This window comes from Augochlora pura, chromosome 4 (genome assembly GCF_028453695.1).
Source record: "Augochlora pura isolate Apur16 chromosome 4, APUR_v2.2.1, whole genome shotgun sequence".
NCBI lineage: Eukaryota > Metazoa > Arthropoda > Insecta > Hymenoptera > Halictidae > Augochlora > Augochlora pura.
In genome coordinates this window covers 15,872,516-15,895,010 of record NC_135775.1, presented here as the reverse complement: position 1 = coordinate 15,895,010, position 22,495 = coordinate 15,872,516, and the positions used below count along the sequence as shown (strand labels likewise).

The window sequence follows — 22,495 nt, the reverse complement described above, 5'->3', positions numbered from 1 at the left end:
AGCACTATTACTCATGCATTTACATATTGTGACAAGTTCCTTGGTGTCGCATAGTCGAGACAGTTTACCCTCCTACTGGCGCATCCATAGTGCCTAACAATTTGCTCGCGTGGAACCCGGGGGGCGTGATTTCGACAACGATTAATTTTACGAGGTGTTCGAGTTTGTCAAACGTCTCTCCTAGCTTCGGTACAAACTGCGCGCATTGTGACCCGCTGCATTTGAAAAAGCTTGGCCGAGAATGCTAATTTTTGTTATCGAGAACTTCTATTCGGAGAATTTAACCGACGAAGTCGATATAACACGTACAATTAGTAGACAGCGGATTTTTATGTAAAATAATAATGTTCTGGAACGCATGTAAAAAGCCAGAAGCAATTAAGAACGATTTGCTTTTTTTAACGATTTTATTGGAACGAAAGTAGTTTTAAATTTTTTCACATGCATTTATCAAGAATGTATAAAATCGGTAGTCGAGTAGTTGGTTCTTATTAATAAATAATAATGAGTTCCTATCCTTTTATAATATTTCGAGACTACCTGATCGGTGATATGCACTACTGTTTTAATTTTCACCTTATTTTGAATGAATAAATTCATACTTCCTCGTTAACTGTCATATCTTTTCATATAATCAGTATAAAAACATACTCAGTTCTCGTGTCTGCAAATTAAAAATCTATAAAAAAGGAAAGTTTTATATATAAGACTATGTCGATAGGTAAACACAATAAAAAAATAAGAATCATCAGTTTATATATAAAACTTTCATTTTCCTACACGTTTTCTATACCTTTTTAATGCAGTTTTCTAGAATATGAACATATGTTTTTGGTCGACTCTATGTAAACCGGACGCCATTCCTGTAAGTTTTTATGAACACAGAGGTGGGTTGAAGAAATATTTACTAACTATTGAAATAAAAATTTTCAATAGTCAATTACACAAAATAGAAGATGAAGAAGAAGAAGAAGAAAAAGAATATCTTTAATTTATGATCTATATAATTTTTATGTTATGATTTATTATATGAATACATAGTGATATGGACATAATCGAAGGCCATAAAATAATACAGAAAGTAGATAATTTCTCCTTTTATAATTTTTAATTTCAACCAGCGCTGAAAAAGATGGATTCTTCGAATAATTGTATTGTAATCTATTAATAATGATAACAGTTTATTCGAGTTTACGTATTCTCGTGATTTATTTTGTTTTCTTCTAAAATGGACGCTAAACCTACCATTAAGACCGCCATTGTTTTATTTTATGTCTCTGCACTAAAGCCTCTTTTATGAGAAATGCTTGAATGAATTAGATTCTTGGAATAGATTTTATAATAAGAACTTTACAAAATCGAATTGGATTCGATCCATTATCGCCTGGTAGGTTTAACATTAACTTGCTTTTTGCGACGTTAATCAACAGGGATTGATAGTGAACTTTCTGTTCAGCCGGCGTTCTTGCAATCAGTTAGAAAAAGTGAAAAGATTTGTTTTAGTAGACAGAATTTAGATCATCATAAAATTATTTAATTCTGTTGCAAATTTCATTTAAGAATAAAATTTGTTAATTCTCTTTAATACGTTCCGTACCACGTGCACCATCGACGCTACATCCTTTTATGTTTATTCAATGCGTTACAAAATTGTTTAGACAGTTTACATTAGGTTTATCCAGTAGAATGGCTTGTAATAAGTTTTTTTTCATTTTTATATATACGATAATTAATAATTACGTGTAATATATCAAGTTTTAGTAAAATGTCAAATGGCCAGTGTGTAGAGTCGAGTAAAAATAGTTCGTCACAGAACATGTTGAGAAGAGATCATTTTTCTATTAAAATTACATTTATTTATTAACTTTGATATTTTTAGTCGTACGCATAGATTTCGACCGACGCGAAGTCCACTGTCAGTCCCTGGGGATTGACTTTGCTTGCACGGAACGTCAAGCAAAATTAGCTTTGCACTCGACGTGTTAAGAAATCGTGGCGCACACTGTAATAAGAATATTTGATATTTCCACGAACAATATCCAGTTTTCTACGTCACAGAAATGCAGATACCTTTCTATATCTGTCTTTACAGACTCTTGGTCTCTCGTTCCCGGCAGACCGATTGATCATTTGAGGCGCAGGTGCCTGAAGATCTTGTCAAGTTCGTCGACGTTCAATATGTCCTTTGGAAGTCACTCTTGGGACTGACGACCAACATTCAAAATTGAAAGATTTCTCTGTTCACCGATGATGGAAGTTGCTCCGGAGAGTTGCTACTCTGATTTTCTAACATTTCACTAAATTGTCTCTTTGTCCCCTTTTATACAAAGTGACAAATGATTCTAGGATGTTCAACGACAGAAACGTCTGTGATTCCTGACGACAATGAAATTGTTTACTTAGCTTTTAATTTCCACTTTTAGGTGTAGGAACTAATACATTTAAATAGCTTTCAAGAACATCTTAATAATTCGGTCAAATGTTCTGGTCATTTTTAGATGTTGCAGAATCTAGTTTAGTAGGCAATATCTATAAAATTTTTTGCCGAAATTGCAATTGGTTGGAATGAGAAAAGAAAAGGAAAATTCATGTTTTCTAACTTTTTATTATAAAACAAAAATGTTATTAGTCTTTGTTAATTTACACGACTGTTTACATTCCAGCTATTTCTACGTGCATTTCCACATGGTGTGAAACAAATATAATAAATGGCTGATATGAAGATATCTGGCAAAAATCACGAAAGCTTCTTCGTAATGGAAATGAAATAAAAATGCTAGTTATTAATATGTATATACGATTGTAAAATATATAATATATCAAAATATGTAATGATATATTATTCAATTTAATGTAGATTTAGATTTCCTGCCTACTAATTGTCTAATAGTTATGTCAAGACTGTGGAAGTTTATGCAAAATAAAAATTGTATGTATATCAATTGCAACAAATGGGAATTGAATATCAAGTTCACTCTTTCTTTAATATTAAACCTACTGAGTTCTAAAAATAACTAACGTGTATTGTTTGATAACAATTAAATGGTATATTTCATTAAAAGTAATACATTCACATTTAAAAGTTCTTGTATTCTTTCCATTGCTTTGAATTACATCTACTTGGTTTTACCATAAATGCATACAATTCGCAGTATAGTTATGTCTTATCCGTTATTCGATAGTTATGGGTTTCTTCTGTTGGGGAATTCATTCCGTGCGAATAATAAAATAATTAATATTTCCTAAACTATAGCGCATTGACAGAACGAACATCGTTCGGTTAAATCGTAAATACACGTTCTCGTTAACTTCACATTCCATAATTTTCAAAACTATTAATCTTTCTTACGAAAGAATAGTCTCTTTTCTAAAAAATTAATGAACAGAAACCAGTAAATGACAACGATTGATCCAGCTGGAAGCATACGTTTACGATTTCACTTTAATCAGTACCGCGACCGAAGGAGTTTTACGGAAAGGTATTTTACGTGAAGCGTATATGTATGCTACCAAAGCAACAAAAATGAACCGCGGAGTCCACGATCGGACACGGTATTGCACAGCGCTGCTCATCATTAGAGGGATAATGCATATCTTAATGATTATGAAACGAAACACTGACACTGCGGTGGATACGTAAGCGTGCACGCCGGCGAATACTGACGGGACTAGTGGCTGAACCCATATGCAATCCTGCAACCGTCCCACGCTTCTGCAATCAGCTCCCCATAAACTACAATCACGACACGTGCTATCCTCCGGTGCACCCTGTGCTCCTTGTAACCAGGCGATGACTGCGAAGAATTAAATCCTCGGGATATGAATCCAGAACGGTTGTGAAACACAGTGAACTGTAACACCGAACGTGATGACACGTCGACGCACAGTGGTACCTTTCCGCAGATATAGTTTGCCGCGTGCATCGCTTCGCACGATTTTTATGAGAATCGATGCCCTCATGTTTTTTCATTTTGCCGAGTTCGAATATGTTACCATTATATGCAAGCTTTTAAAATACAATCGAATGCCCATATTAACAGAAGTTAATTATGTTACTATTATTTTATTACAGTATGAACGGTCGCCACAGGGAATTTTCTAGCAGGTGTAAAAAATTATTTCCTTTTTCAGAGGTTTATGAAAAAGCTCACAAAAATGTGAACTCGAATAGAAATCCGCAGTTTAGTTATCACCGTTGTTAAATTCAAAGTAGAAAGTCGGACACTGTTGACAAAGCAGTTGTTTTTAACATTTAAAAAAAGAACAATAATTTTTGGATATTTTCGGTAATTAAAATGTTCGGCTTAATAGATAACGCAGTAGAAATATGTTGTCCAAAATAGTAGTCAGGAATATAGTCACATTAAGTATTGAAAATTAACCCTATAAATTCCTATACTATCGGAGTAATTTGATTAATGAAAATGAAACTAGAGATTTAAAATTTATCGTGGCGGATGGAATAAATATTGCTGTAAAAATGGTGTCGATTGTTTAATTTTTTAACGTAGAAAAAAGTTAGGAAACGTGGAATAATATCCAGATATGAAATCGTGAATTTTTATGCAATTACTACTTACTATGCAATTTTCAATGTTTAGCTTTCAAAAGTAGAGTTATGATCGATTAAAAGCGTCATTGCAGCTCATAAAAACTAAAGATACTATTAATTTTAGTTGATATTAATGCTTCTTAGCATTTCACAAATTTGCTCACGCCATAAATGTATAAACTGTGGAATTTTATGAAAAGTAAAAATTGTTCAGTTCCACAAAACAAGATGTAAACAAATGGTGGTGTACTCCTCCTTCGAATAATTTAAATGAATTGAAAATACGATAACAAGACTCTTAAATGTGTACAATGTCTTCGTGACTTCGTATCTCACTCACCCGTTTTTGCCATAAATGCATAAAATCTGGAGTCCAGTTATTACTAACATTATTCGCTGCTCGAAGTAAATTAAGTTGTAGGTACATAACTTTGTACGAGTCTCACGTATTAACATGGTTTCAAGACCTATTGTGTTGGATTATGACGCTCGTCCAGACGATTTCAGCTTACTTTCGGCTAATCTCCGAGGTGATTACACGCGAATCAGAGACGATAGCTTTGTCGCAGCAGGGAATCACGTTGAAACGTCTAATGCTCGAAGCAAGGACAAAGAAGATCGGTCACTGACAAATTAAATCAACGTGTGACTTGAAATTTGTATTAACCGACGAAACTGCGATTTAATCCTACGGTTTCAACGACTTCCGATTAGGCGCTGTCGTTACGCTATCAATTTCATACATTTATGGTAAAGTTGATATGGAGACATTGAAATAGTAGCGAATAAAAACAGTAGGAAGTTTAAAGAATAATAGTAACAGTATATATGTGTTAAAGGGAAGAACCCTTTGTTACACAGCCTGTAGTAAAAACATAAACCATAAGAAAGAAAGAAGAAAACATATAAAAAGTAATTAGGGAAAGTTATTTTCTTAAATTATTATAGAAAAAACATTCTTCTCGGTATCTATTTCCTAGGTGTATTTCTAAACACTTTTATTTCGCATAAAAATCCAGTTTAATCATTACAAATTGTGTTTTGTTTGCAAGCATCCTTTTATACTGATGGAAATATATGTATAATAAATATTCTTTAAATGTATTAAAAATTTTTATATTTATATAATCAAATTTCTTCGCGCGTATTCTCTATTATTTTCAGAAGCTTGTCATACTAATAAAAAAAGGGTAAGAAAATATTAAATTAAAAATTAAATAATGTTGGCTTATTGTAGCACCTAATGCCCGTTTGTAAAGTTTTATATTGCAATACCGATTTTTCAATTATCGGCGTATTTTATCGTATTTTGTCGATCTATTTAAAAATTTGTTCAATAATAATATACAACCGACAGAGTAATTCTTCGCCGACCGTTTCAATATGGTTAATATCGAATCGTGGTATCTTAACTTAACATCGTCGAGCGCAGACAAAAAGGATAAGACTGTTGAAACAAATCACGTGGTGAAACTTTCCATTACGACGCGACGGAACGGATCGTGTGTAGTAGATTATAGATGAGAAATCGATCTACAAGATTCCACAATTTAATTAAACACATGTACAGTCGGTAAATGTAGTTAATTTTAATTAACGATGTAAATCGAATTACAGATGCGGTAGCAGCGTGCAAGTAGGAAAGCGGACCTTTTTGAACTTTCTGCGATTTCATTGGCTGGATCACGCGATATTGCTTTTATACCTACCACGATTATATGGTCAAGGTTCCGTGATGGATGTTCATGAGTCTAGTAAATCATGTTTTCATAAAAAAAAAAAAACACGATTAAGGTGATCTAATTTTTAATTATACAACCAAGCCGCTGGTCGCGGGAAAGCAAGGGACTGTTTCTTTTTCAGAATGAAATAATATATTTTGTATTAAAATATATTATTTTATTAAAAAAGTCTTAAAATGACTATTATTGTACGAACCTCTTACCTACTTATCTAAGATTATTTAGTTACAGTGGTTTTGTTGCGAATTAAGGAATATTCAAGTTATTAATAAAATATGGGAACGGGGTAAAATGTTAAAACTGACCCCGACCGCGGGTCAGCTGTAACACAGATGGCATTCTTCATATGCCTAATCATTACAGTCACATAATTGGACCCGTTTTTTATTTGTGCTATAAGCTTCCTATTTTAAATTTATTAGTAAACCTAATAAATATAGATACTCATTTAAACTAAGGTGAAGAATATTGGGCGTAGAAATCTCTTACAAACCACCCTAACCGTAGGTGTTACTTTCGTCCCCGATAGCACTTTCAAACTTTAATTACAAATTGAACCGCAAAGGATTCATGGCAGTTCAGTTAGCAAATAATAATAATAATTCATACACGGACGTATTAATAAAATGAGAGGATTGTGAATAATTAATTTCGTTATCCTTTGGCAAACAAGTCCAAAGTCCCACAAAGCAGAGAATGTTATGGATAAAACAGGAAATGGAATAACATCAAGTATTTTAAATAAAATATTATTTCTAAATGGTTGTAAATTCGGTGAATGAAATTCAATTATGAGCACTATATCGCATGAACATTTTAAGTGTAGTGGATGTAGGAAATATTCGTACACATTTTGAATCGGATTAACTTTTTTTTAATTGGACAAAACGATCTGAATTTTGTTAAAACTATTAGAGAATTCTAAAATGATGTTCTTTCAACCTTTATAGTTCAGCTGATAACGAAAGTTTACAAATGTATTTTGTAGATCTTTATTGAAACATTATTGTTTCTCAGTAGTATTCGAAATCTATGGAAGGAATCGTAGCTATTGAAATTGACTTGATTTTCTAAGCACATATCGATCTTGATCCCTTTTCTACTTATTATAGAGAGAATTAGTGTGTCAGAAATTATCTCTGTATTGTACGTTTGCTTCATTTTTCACGTATCAAAAAGAATTGAGGCATTGGGTGTTGTGAGGCATTGTGAAATCTATCATAATCATATTCATTCATCTTCCATGTGTAGAGTAACACTGTAAACAAAAAGTAAGGTGAATTTGTTTATAAAATGTAAATTCTTTATTTATTCTTTTTTTATTTTTTTTCCTAGGTTGGTAGGACTGTCTATAACATTTGCCAAGCGTCTGTTTGTCAAAAGGTTTAATTATCTCCGAGTTACGCGTGTTTTTGTAAACAACCAAAAGTCATCACGATAATGCACCATGCCATACTGCATTGGTTCTTCCTAATTTTTTGCCAAAAACTCGACTCATATCGTTCCGCAACCACCGTATTCACCTGATTTGGCTTCGTGCGACTTCTGGCTATTCAGCAAACTCAAAAGGCCAATGCGGGGACGCCGTTTTGACACGATTGAGGAGATAAAAACCGAATCGCAGAAGGTTTTGAAGTCTATACCGGAAAAAGACTATTCCGACTGTTTCGAGGACTGGAAAAAGCGTTGGCAAAAGTGCGTTTTATCGGACGGGGATTACTTTGAAGGGGATGAAATTGATTTGTAAGAATGAATAAAGAATTTACATTTTATAAACAAATTCACCTTACTTTTTCTTCACAGTAGTATAAAATTCTAGAATACATGTTTACTTATTTGACTTATTTGTCAATGTTCAATGTTTGCTAAACAGTCTTGCGTCAATCACATCATATTGTTATTTCTTTTTTAATTAAATTTAATTAGCCAGCACTACTCATATGGCCTCGAATAAATTTGATTTCGCTCTTTCTTCTATAACCGATATCTGCCGACATCATTACTGTACCACGACTACATTATGGAATTATCAATACCCTATACTCATTCTTTACATCGTGAAAACAGTATTTCTATCCATCTGGACCATCTAGGTTCAACTTTTTTCATGCGTGAATATAATTCGCTTCCACTGTTGTAGAACTTATTTTAACGGTTTTGTACGTGTCTGTTAACAGTGACCTTACAACAAATTTCATTAGTTTTAAGTTGCTTGCTCTTTGTGTCACTCATTTTTCTGTCTTAATAGAGATACATATAACGTCATAATCTACTGCACCTTATCAAGGTGGGTTCAGAATACAATGCGTTCGACGCTTTGAAGAAAGGGTTGCAAGTTTTAATTCCGATTTCTTTTTCCCATACATTTTTAAAATGTTATATAACACAGATGTTGCCTTTTTGCAATTTGTACTTGGTTATTTGCATTGGACTTTAACTGCAGTATTGTATATATTCTTCTCATTATTGCTTAATGCTTTATATCGTTCTGTGATTCAATTTTGGGTTGAAAAGTAAAGCATTTTTTTTAATTAACGATGTTTTTCCTTCGATCTAGTATCTATACTAGCCAAACTCGTGCAAATTAAGGATGTTTCACGTTTTTTATCCCACACCTTTTTTTAAAAGCGACTATGTTCGAGTGTATACAGTGCATCTAATTTTGAACTTTCTTTTGTTCCAAAAATTTTAAAACGTCGTTGAAACACGTACAAATTGTAAATCTTGTCAATTTGACAATAAAAAATCAAAACGCGGCTAAGATCGATATAATTCTACAAGATCGTTCGGAAAGAGATTAACAATTTACGAGGTGAACTAGCAGTACTTAAGTAAGTAGATACGCAACACAAAACGAGCGTAACGAGAAAAGCATATTTATCCGGGGACTGGTTGAGAAAACACCATAGGATCGATGTCACGCAAGGTGTCGCTAAAACTCTAGTAATTATTGGTAATTAGCCTTTCTTTTAATTATTTTAATGATAATCGGCAAGTTAAACAAACGACGTGACACGAGCACCGGCAGCAAAATCTGCGTGAAAAAGTTCCCAGAAAGGCAGGAGCGGCGAGTTCTCTGTGAAAGACTCGAAACGACGATACACGGCAAAAGATGGGAAGAAGGCAGCAGAATGAGATGCGCGTCTTGGTAACAGACGGTCTGGTACCCTTTTATGATGTTCACCTTACGGCTCCATAAGAGAGGGACTTTTACGTAAGACAGAGATCATGGGTCTGCGAAAAGTAAATGTTACAAGTTACGAGTCCGGTCTTACATTTTTCTCGAAATTAAGGTTTTCCAGAACAACGTCCATGATATCTCGAAACCTAGTCAACCACAATTAATTCAAAATTTTAATTGCGCGTTTAACCCTTAGCGCTCGACGCCATCTTGACCCCGAATTCAAAACTATTTATGCTTACGAAATTGAACCTATATTACAATTATACTTTGAACAGTTTTCTAAAAATAAACAGATTTTATAGTATAACAATTTTATTAGAACATTATATAATAATCTTGAGTGGTGCCTCAGAGTCACCACTCGAGTGCAAAGGGTTAATACCTGTTCAAACAGTTCTTACTAGAATCAATCGAGCATTTGTTTATTTTTTTTTCTGTCTTTTAGGTCTCCGAGTTAAAAGAAACATGCAAAAATCGATAATCGAATTTCAAATTATCGTCACCGTTTTAATTACCGATTCTTTTATTTTGTTCTAGTACCTGCTCCAGCCAAATTCATACTAATTAAGGAATTTTCACGTTTCTTTTTAACCGCGACAAGCAAAATGGTCGAAATCATGTACACCATGGGACGACCTTTTTTAAAAGTGACTATGTTTGAGAGTATACAACGCCACTATTTTTAACCTTTTTTTTGTTCTCAAAAATTGTAAAACGTCGTTGAAACTTTCTCAATTTCACTGGAAAAAATATAATACTTTCTCTGCAATAAATTCTCTAATGAAGAAATTATTTCTATACAGTAGACTCGTATAAAATTTCGCGAACGTTTTACAATGAATCGATTGCCTTAACATTTTATGCACTTGAAATTTTAAAGCAATGAATCTTGAAAACCATAGGGCTCTGAATTATGTGCTTTCACCTATGACGTATTTTTCACGTATCTTTCACCCATACTTATCAAATATATTTTCTCTGGCACATGGTTATATTTCGATAATCTATACAACAAGGACGAGCACACGGAAATAGACAATATCGCCGCTAGGTACGCACACATGCATCGCACGAATGTGCCGAATGAAGCATTGAAATCATAATTATATGAATACAATACACAAATAAATGAAGAGATACTGTGATTACCACATAAACTAATGTTTTGACAAATATTATTAAATGTTTTTAATCTTTCTACTATACGGCATTACAAATATTCATTTTCATAAGATTACTAGTTTACTAAATACATATGAGATTTCTTAGACGTTGAACGGTGCATTTATAATTTTTTTCCACTAATACATATTACTAACGTCTGACAGAGACCTCGGTGTTCGTTGGTAGCTGCACTGACTAAAGAAGACAAAAAACAATGATCCTCGATTTTATAGATCGGAAATGGCAGCCGTGAATAACGATAGATGGAACAAAAGACGTGACCGAGCACCGATCATTCAACAGGCAATCGATTAAACGTCATTACGTGTATCGTTTAGCTACCGATCTTCGGCCGATTCGAGATCAAAGAACGGTGGAAAATGCGGTGCGGAGTAAAGTGAAACAGGCCTGCGCCCGGGCAGGGAAAAGACTCGGCCGGGCGGAGCCAGGGAACAGACCACCTCCACCTCCTCGGGATCACCTTCGAAGTGACCAATACACCGCTCGACTAGAGCCATTAAGGTACTTTTCATCCCAGATATTCCCTCCTCGACAGGCCCTGGGACGAAGGCGGAGCCTTCCACGGTTTCAGGTAGTACCTGCCTTTCTTTTCCTTTCTTTTGGTCGCGTTCCCTTCTTGGCCAGTGCGCGCCCGATTCGGCAACCGAACAGTTCGAGCCCAGAGCCCGAAGCAAACAGATCTCTGTCACGATCCGCTGCACTTTGCATCCGGAGCAAGCCGATGGTTCTCTCGTTTTTCTCGATTTCACGCAGCCTGACACCTCGCACCCAGCCAATCGTTTCGGGACTCTGCCGAGAGCTCGTTTCCGTACCGACGCGTTTCCCGTGCCGATCGAACCGCGAGCCGAAACAGTGACCGAACTTCCGATCCCCGAGATACTCCAACGAACGAACATTTTTTTATCTCGATTCTCTTCGAACTCTTTCATCTCTTTGGTGGTGATTCAGTGATTAGAGACTGTCGAGGGAGCAATTATCGGCTAGATGGCTGTCAGCACTCTGAACATGGCACCTTACTTCACTGGATACCCATTTCAAGGTAAACTATGTCTCGTGTTTACAATGACAGCCGTTTGAACTTATCTCTATCGATCTTACGCGCACACCTATTTTTACCGAATCATTCGTATCATCTTTGCAGCAGAAATTGAATGATCAATTAAGAAAAGTCTGATCGAACTTGAGAAATATTTCAATTTCATTATGTGAGTTCCGACTTCTTTAATAAAATTAGTGTCGAAGTAGAATCTTAAAAATTTCGATCCCTATGGTAAAATTAGCTTTAATGTTATAATGATCGCTTTGTATACACAATTCTCGGTGTCGGAGCTGTCGAGCGACAGCCGCGTGTCATACTGTATCGTGGAAACTGTAAATCTTCTTGAATGCGATCACTTCGTGTCACCTACGGAGCTTCGACAAACGAAACTTGCGTTTGATGGTGTTGGGTTTACGTGTTTCTTACTGCCTGTAACGCTTTCGGTATTATTTTCGACGATACCTAGGTTGATTTCGAGAGAATAGTCCGTTTAGTATAATGATACCGAATGATACGGTCTCTGGAAGTTCTTAACAGTGTTATTTCCATGTATTTGTAATAAGAACAGGATTGCGCAATTTAAGACATTAGGGACAATGAAAGAATTTGACACTAGGTTTACGGAGCACTAAAAGCAACCATTTTATCTTGCTTAACACAAATAACAGGGAACGTCTTTCTGCAGATTATTAGCAACTCAAAGAAACAAGTTTATCGAACTAATGCTCCATAAATGTATGTTTAACATTATCAGCGTTAAAAACGTTGATATATTATTCACAGTTTATCGAGATCGTTAACACTAGAACTACCAAACCAGTCAATATCTGGTATCCGATCTTTTACAATTCCTGATACCATAAAAATGTGTTTGTCAGAAATTTCTATACGCATTTATTTTCTCAAACATATGTTCTAATAAAAGTCGTGGAAGTTTAAATGAATCCAATCTCGTAATTCTCATAAAACGATATGCATTAACCATGTTTAGGACACGGTAGTTCTAATGATAATGAGAGGTAGAAACTTGTATGTATCTACTGCTTCTTGCACATGATGCAGGTAATTTTTATTTTTCATAAAACTTCAGAGTTCATGTACTATTATGGGAATCGCAAAAAGATTTGAATAAATATAATCTTGCCATTGGTATGAAACAATATGTATTATCCGCATGTAACTAACGCGTATATAACATCTTTTTTAATTTAAGATTGGAGTAGGGAAAAGAAACCATTCTGACAAATTATACAAACAGCTGGTTTTCATATTTGATATTATCAGTTCCAATTAATCGATTAGATAGTAGTTTGCACAAACTTTATCCTATCAATGTTTCCACCTGGCCCGACGGTTTGTGCGAGTAGTGCGTGTTAACGACAGTTAGCTATACTCACTTTTTTATTTCAATCTTCTATTAAAAATGTCAGAAAAGATAAACAGTAAATATTTCTTAACTGCCGAACTAATAAACTGCGAATTGTTATATTAAACAAAACTAGTTTGCGGTAAAAAACAATGGACGATGGACAAATGCAAATATGTTTCTTCTGTCTTAATAAATTTGGTAAGTCGAAAACCATGTAACAGTTATTTTGAAAATTATTAAATGTTTAAATGTATAAAATCTATAGTCTACTAATTAATTTAAATTCATATTCTGACACGAAATTAATACTCTTTACTTATGCGTCGCTTACACTCAGTGACACATGATTTCAATAGTAGTTTCACCATTGTTACATCATTTTTATTATAAAAACTGATATAGGAACATTTCTTTTTTGAGAAACCGTATAAAAATTAAATTATCTAGGTTTCGGCTTTTTTATCGATCTGATGATTTAACCTTGAATGTTATGTTTTGTTCCCAATAGTAGGCGACGATATTCTTTGGATAATTAATACAGTAGAGCTTCTGTTATTTAAAAATTTTGTTCATTCTTATAATATTCCTGATATCAAAATATTTTACCATCTAAAAATTTCATTCATGTTTCCTACCAGGTAATAATGAATGCCAGAATATTGTGAAAATAAATGTTTGTATCAGGAAGCCAGCCTCTACTGTATAATAATGATTTAAACAGTGATTGTAAAATTATTAGAATATTAATGTAAATAATTGTTGACTGTTTTTCTTTTTTACATAACTTTATAAAAATATCTTCGTATGAATACATTTAGGCCGATGCTTTTTCTCAGCATCCGTATAATCATTATATAGTTTTCATTCAATGACCATTCTACCCAAAAATAATGAACTTTCCAACGTAAGAATAAATAAAAATACTATATTTTATGATGTTGATTTAAATTGATTACTTTTTATAAGAATTCCTATACGAATAAATTGTTATTCGAATAGAATCTTATTCGGATGAATTTGTTTGTAGATAGATTTTTATTCAATTAGATATTTATTCGTTAGCGCCGAATAAAATATTGTTTGTTGATCTTTATCTCTTATCCATCCTCTATATAAATTTTTGTTAAACTTCTCGTTAATCTTTGCAATGGTTTTTAATCGACCGTGCAGTCATTATGGTACGCAACATTTGGCAGCAAGCTATTAATAGTTTTTCTTCAGCCACCAAAATATCAAATCCAAAAGTAAATCAGTTCATTATTTTTGATTGAAATAATTTACCGAGAATGAAACAAGACGAGCGTTTCATGCACCGATGTCGGATGCACCGTGGAGTTTTTACAAAGAACAAGAGGAACTTTTACAACCGATGGTAATGGTTTTACGATGTGCTTTGAGTGAATTATTTCCTCCCTGTTAAACGCTTTGCATTTTTTTTTCTGCTTCTCGAATGACCTTCTTTGAACGCGTTGCGTCGTTACGCAAACCGTTGAATTCAACTATGTGAGCAGGAATTAATGCCGGACATCAAAGGTTCGGAACATCATCATTTCCCGTTGGAAGAACAAGCTGTTCTTCGAGAAACATACGAACCCCTACGTTTTGGTTCATCGGTTTCGTGACGATGAATATTTGAGGCATTGGACGCAAAAAAGTCAACCCGGTTTGAGTTGAAAACAAGAATGCCAAAGAAATGCTTTTTTGTATTGATTTTATATGACATGATTAAAACAAACGAATTGCATCGAAATGCAGTCATTTCAAATAATCACAGTCATTAAATAGTCGTAGTCATTGAATATCAGGAAATGCAGAATTATTCATGTTGTTTTTTCAAGGCGGTTTTTGGATATCATTGTGCAGAAATTAAGTAAAATCAAAGCAAAGGAGCTTTGTATTTATTTTTATGAAGAATTTATATTCCTCATAATTAGTTAGTAATTTTATTGTAATTAAATACATTGTTCATTAACCTCAATTGAAATATCATTCGAACGCAAGAATTATTTGCAAAATTTCTTTTTGTTTATACCGATATTTATAAAACATTTCCATAAACACTCTCGATTCTTTAGTATCGCGTTTTAATTGACCTGATGACAACGATATAGTGAAATAATGAAACAAATAAAATATGATGCGACTGATGCAAGACTGTTCGGCAAACGTTGAAAATCAACAAGCATATCGTGAATATGTTCTATTCTTAAACTTTACAAATTTATACATAGAAGATGAAGGAATACGATTATGATGGATTAGAAGATATTTTGGCTTCCGATGCCTCATTTTAGATCATTTAAGCTATAAGATCGCAAAGCTAAACTTTTCGAGCCAGTAAAATCTTGGTTCCACATATTTTATGTTAAAATTATTGAAACTACGGAAACTCCCTCTTCGGAAACAATTGAATACATTTATACTATACAGGGCACAATTTTAACTTATCACTAGACTGCGGTTTTTTTATACAAAAAAAACTGTCTGCATAAATTTCAAGAAATAGAAGCTGAAGATAATGTCATCTCTTTCTTTACTAACTTTAACACGTTAACAATAATTTATTGTTATCTACAGTCTACTCATCACTTAATACAAGCAAAAACTGTATTGTCTTGTATATATACAACTGTTTATTTATGACTAAACTGCGAATCTTTATGAAAATAAAAAATGTCTGCTTCAATTATAAAACATAGGAAGCGAAGTGCGATCTTATTTCTCTTTTAAATAATTTTAGTAAGTTATAATTCACTTCTCAACGCTGAAAATTATTCTTCTTAATTTTTTCGTTATTCTATGTTTCGCCTGTACAAAGTTTGATAAAACCAGCTTTAACTAGATTTTCTGATCGACTAGTGGGACTGTTTTTTATGATTATTATGGTTTTCGTAATGAAGTTGAATAAATTAAATTTATTGTCATTTGCGGACTCTTAATCATGCACTCAAGGACTTTCGGAGTTCCATGCATCACAGTTCAAAAATGACTAATTTTATACATTTTAAGAATGTATAAGTTTGAAAATGATTTTTAAAAACATTTATGCATGATAGTAAATATATTCATGCTCGATGTCAATTTCTGAGGATTGGAGGAAGTTCGCCGACGGGAATCGAGGAGCAACACAAGTATGGAAAGTCATTCACCTTTATTTGTTATGTACGTAAGAAATCGTTTAAGGAATTAAAGAAATGTGCATTTCATATTTTATTAAAGCGGAAAAAGTTTACAAAATCAATTTACATTATTTCTGTATACGCATAGGACAAAAAGTGCAATAAGTTATAATACGAATGTTCTAATTTATAATATTTATTGCTTTCGTTCTTCAATGTTTACAGAAAATGTTATTTATTTTACTAATAATTTTTTGCTAAAATAGCAATCTAATATTAAAAAATGAGCGTTGAAATGTGTTTCGTGTAACGTAAACAGCTGTTGCAATTACTACTTATTAGTTTTCAATAATCAATAATGTTTTCATTTTAGTTTTGGTAGAAGAAAATTTGTAATCGATTAAAAGTGAAATAAATTACTGGTCTTCCAATTTAATTTTTCAAATGCTAGCACAGGAATGGAAAATTTCATTAATACCAGCAACCTAATAGTAATAATTTGTAATTAAACAATACTGCTAAAAATCACGACAAATAAAAGTAAATTTTCTTTTGTCGCCTTGTGAATACAATTTTTCAATTTGTTACTAATTAATAACACAAAATACAGCTGTCAATTAATGTAAATTACTCTATTTAATTATGTTCATAAATTGTGATGTAAGATTTTTTTGTGATAATAAGAAACGCTTCAGCACGTAAGAATTTAATACTCATTACCTTTATAATTTAACCGACATCGTGTTGAAACTTGAACCAGTCCAATTAAGATTAGTGCGTACTAGTAAAATTTATTATCCGTTAATATTCCCAGAGATACGTATGCACTGCATAATCATTATCTTATTAAAGCAATGATAATTAGGTTGTATTTGCTTTACAAATTCAATTCCTACGTTATTACTTGTATTATAATATAAACTTGGTCCGCATGGCAGAAACTATCTTCGTTAAGCTAAACTACTTTCTTTTCTTAACCCTCATCCACCCTTCTTGACAGTTCGAGACATTTACCACTGATTCTAAACAAATAGTATGTTTAATAATCCGTTTTGTTATTATAATTTCTATTAAATATTTAAAACGATTCATTATCCAAAATGGATCATAATTACTTCATCTAAAAATATTTATTAACTTATAAAGTAATGGCTGACCTTACAGAGGTTATGTTAAAAATACAGTTAAAACCCTTGTTGTTAGGTTCTAATATATCAGTGAACTGCGGATTTAATGGATTAATGGCAAAAGTGTATAGATCAAGTGCAGAACGGTAAAAACATTAAAAGAATTTTTAAAATATTGTTACATTATTTAAACCGATTATTCTGATTAGGAACAAAAATAATGCGGGCAAACTTTATTTGACATAAAATTTCGCAGTCTGTTTATCAGTAATGAAGCGTTCTATAGGTATTGATAAACGAAATCTGCCTATTCGATACATAACATTTTCATGGAACCTCTCATTATATGCTCTAAAATAAGGTATTATAAATATCGAAACCAATTGTTGATCCTTTAACACTTTGTTTGCCCTATCATCCATATGTGAAATTTACGAAATTTGTTGTTAAAATAATTTAGGGTTAATTTAACTTATAGTTGTCTTTTTAACATTTTGACATGTACAGATTACATAGTAAACTAACTGCATCAGAGACAAACACTTTTCTTAATTTAATGTGTATTTTTAAGAATTCGATGCCGCAAGTCTTAATACTAAATATAAAAGATTGTCAACATTGAATAAGAAATTACCATTTATACTAATTCAGCAGATATCCCAATTCTTTTGTAGGTGGGTGTACATTTTGCGATTCTTAATAAAATTTTTTAACATAAAAATAAATGATCAAATCTGAGTAAATAATTCTGTTAATCACATATGGTTGACGCGATAGTAGATATATTTTTTAATGTATCTATATTGTTACGTGTATACGTTGACAATACAATACTGTCCAATAGGGGTGTATGAAAGATAGTTTCGTGAATCTAAACGTTTCCCACTACGATTATACCTATATCACTGTATACATCGGTAAGCATCAAAAGCTGTGATTTAATTATGATATTCCCCGAACTAATTTTCAATCACTACAAATACGTTAATAATCTCGTAATTGAAGGAAATTGAAGAACGTAGTAGAATTAAATACGCAATGAAATTGTAATATGTGTTCTCGATTATGGCAGTTTTATGTTAGTTTTATATCAGGTTGTTATTAATGAGATATCATGTGTTTATAATGCGAATTTAACTAAGCATGTATTTTGTCCAAGAAGCACTCATTATATCCGCACACTTATTCTTATGCCATTTAAAACCGTGTAATCTAAAATTTTAAATTTTAATTTTTTGTTTCGGAAATATTCAATCTTGCATATTTTGCTAAAAACTGTTTTAATATAACATGGGTTTTGTGTATTCTTCTCGTGTAAGCAGAGAAAAGAGCAAGTATAATGATTTAGTACCTGGAAGTATAATATTAACAGTGTTTCGTTAAAATAAACTCACTATTTGTTACTCGTATGAAAATATCGTAAATCAGAAGAACGAGGATATAGTCTCGTATATGAAAAGTGTAGGCAGCCAATAAATTTGATTTCTATCAGAATGTAATTAAAAAGTTTGAAATTCGTAGACAAGTTATGGATAGAAATTAGTGGTCACGGTTTTGGACGTGTATTAAAATAAACGGCTACACATAATCTATTAAACAGCTAAATATTGGCAATCTTAAAGTACTCGTGTGTACTCGGGAATATTTAGAAAAAATGTTTCGTCAATGAAAAAATTTTATTCGAAGATCATAAATAAATCGTCGGACGTACTTTTTCATTTTTAATATACTTTTATAGAAGCATTAAAGGTTTTTCCCGATTGAAATGAATTTAAATACGACATCATTCGGAATTTCTTTAATAATATTATAAATGTTTAATAATATATATCTATATTATAAATCTTTAATAATATTAATAATATTATAAATGTTTCACAATCAATAAAAAATGTTCGAGTATTCTGAAGTTCCTCTACTACTTTTAATATTGTATAGAGTATCACACAATTTGATGATACAATCGATGATCTATACTTTTTGATTACGTTTACCTAATACATGTAAGGTTTAAGGAGAAATATCAAATCATATAAAAAGCTCTTTTTTCTATATGTTCTTGAGTCGTGAATACGGAAATTGAGTTGGGCACGGTAACTAAGTCATCTACCCTGGCTGGTATTTCTACAAAGTAGATTATGCATATTAATTACGAAGTGTCAATAATATGACAAGAGTTCAAAAGCCAGTTCCACTTATATACTGCTCTATTTATCGTATAACCAATGTTAATGCCTATACTTTCCGTATAAGAATGATATTTAAAACCGTTCGCGGTAAGTATATCAACTAGTATCTTTTAATACTTGTTATAGAACTTAACTAATGAACTACTTAAATAATTTTATTCTATGAACATAATATCAAGTGTTATATTCAATTTTGTTGCTTATAATGCTTTGTCATTTTATCGTGATTATCGTTAGAAATAAACGAAAGTGACGGTATTTCGAGTAACTTTCATAATTAACATTCTCACTCTTACGAATGATCCGAGAAAAATTCACCGAACGAGAAGAGTTAAAGAGTATATCGGACAATGTTTTTCGGAACAGGCTGCAGAAAAGAAGTTTGGCTTCGCGACGAAGGGGAACACGCAGACGATCTCGTAGGCGTTGGTATGTACACGAGTTGAAGTACGTAGCCAGGGCCGTGGGTACCTAATGTCTGATATCGGATAGGCCCCGAGCGACGGCACGTTGATTGAAGCCTTCGCAACTCGGAACTCATACCGAACTTTAAATACATGCATCCCCTTCGCCCGTACAGATATTCTCACTCAGTCAGGTAATACGCGCGCAACTCTTCCTCTTCTCACAATCAGTTCTTCACCTCACCTCTTGGCTTTACATCGGACCGCCTGCGCGCGGCATCGGATCGGGACGCAGGCAGTTCCGTTGACCCGATTGTTTGCGGAATTCATCATTTATCATACTGTTACCAACGGCATCCGATACGAACGGGACCGATGATTGATTCTTTTTGGGACACGATAGAATCTTCTAATGACCAGCTCGCGAATGCGGTTTTCGAAATTCATTCGTGGCTTCATTAACCATTGTATCAATAACCAAAATTGTCGACGTTGTTCTGTAAACCCGGCTACCCCAACCGTGAGGTCCTGTATCACATTGCTGTTTTATATTACTTTTATAATAAGGGTGGGAATATTAAATTGTACATATAATATTTTACATTTATTATTACAATAAGATACTATTTTTCTTAACTCTTTGGAGAATGTCTACAAATGTATAACAAACGCGTATCAAACATTATCGTCCAATTTTGAAACTTTTCTAATAACAAAATTTTAGACCGCAAACATGTATCTATAGATAATGTGCAAATAAATGAAATGATAGAATGTAATGAAATAATGGACAAAACTGAAGTATTAAATAATGAAATATTTTTGGGAATAAAAGATATTTTGAAGTGAATGTGCAAAAGGATATCTGGTTATTCATATGAGTGTTAATAAAGACAATGTAAACGTGTATTTTTCAACATTGCGACCGTGCACTTATAACGCTATACCTGTTATGATAGCATAAATGAGAGTAAGGCAAGTAATAGTTCCTCGTGTGTTGATGCAATCATTACAACTATGATTATTGTAACCACATTTGTCTTACACAAATTGGAGATAATCACGCAGTAATATCACCGCAATATAGCATAGTTGAATTTTTGAATATCGATTTGTTCGAAGTTGTAATATCATCCCTCGGGCGATGAATTACTGCCAGTTCGTTGACAGCCTGTATTGCAAAGGAACGTAATTATGTAAAACTGCAATATAGTGAAGGAATACCACAAAGCTTAGCTATGCGAGTAAAATATAGTGGAAATATTACCTCCTAACAAAATATTCGATATTGTTCGACGCTTTTGATGGAACTCTGTAGAAAAATATTACGAAATTCTGTCACGATGAGGTTCTGGAAACTCGTAATTATAGAATACAGAAAAGATGGAAATACTTGCCACTAATTCCTAGATAAACGATCCTCAATAAATAGCATTAGTTCGAGAAGCGTCGCCTCGAGGGTAAAGTTTGATCATGCGAGTTGCGTCGAGCGAATTCAAATCGGGGAAGCCCCTATCGCGTCATATCGGCACGATCATGGATATTAGCGTGATCGCCCACAATCAATTACCCGTTATCAATAATTCATGCTGGAAATTATTTTCTCAATGATTCGAAGCACTGCAACCCTCTTTTATTTTTGCTACAGGGTGGTCTTGTGTTCTGTGATGAGATACAAAGTTCTAGATAGAACTATGAAAATGGATCTTATGGAATATGTACTTCGATTTTGTAATAACATCCTCAATTTCGATATATCTCTTGGAATTAAGTTTTCCTTAACAAACTACACTTCGAATCTGATTTAAGAAATAAAATTATCGTTAATAAACAAACTTGATCGAATTACAATGAGAAAACTAATTATGAGCATGCAGAATATCCAAAACAAATTGAATTTTAATTAATTTGACACACATTGCTCTACATGTCGACTTCTAAATACAGAACTCAAGAGCGAATGAAATCACTGAATGAGTAAAAATACTGGTATTGTGGATCATTTTTTATCAAGTATTTTTCAATTAAAACTATTTATTTTAAATATATACATAAAATAAAAAATTATTAGAAATAATTTTACTTTCTTTTTCTTTTCTGACAATTACATCGACGATTACACAGTCTTTACATAATCATTATTAACACTCATGCAGACACGACGAAACTGATTTATACAAAACCTTTGTTTACAACTGCTGTACATATTTTAAATATTAAGCCAACATAAATTTTTTCTCAAGAAAACTAAAAGTGATGGAGTGTTGCAATCCTCTTGACTGGAGGATCAATCAAATTGAGATTGGGACTTTGGATGGATCATCCTCTGATTGTAAATTTTTGTTTATATTATACAATTGATTTTTTATACTTTTAACAGGTTGAAATATGATGAAGTAGCTAAAGATATCTGCAAAATGTCGAGGTAATCGATTAATTAGATTTCGAGATACCTTGCATAGTGTTTTTAAAAACACAGATTCGAGAAAAACGCGTTCAAAGATTTCGAACAGAATTTGTTACATATATTTGACGCTGCGGTATACGAATTGACTACACACTTCTTAATTTTTTCAAGAACCTTC

At 32.9% G+C, this 22,495-nt stretch overlaps 1 protein-coding gene across 1 annotated transcript in view; it reads left to right on the top strand.

The window, feature by feature from the left end:
* Positions 1-11,647: 11,647 nt before the first annotated feature.
* The window catches only part of LOC144468723 (protein gooseberry), a 35,147-nt gene continuing 24,299 nt past the window's right edge, over positions 11,648-22,495 (top strand). The window contains exon 1 of the mRNA XM_078178395.1: positions 11,648-11,702. Within this exon, the coding sequence (XP_078034521.1) occupies positions 11,648-11,702 (55 nt within the window). The remainder of the gene's footprint in view (positions 11,703-22,495) is intronic.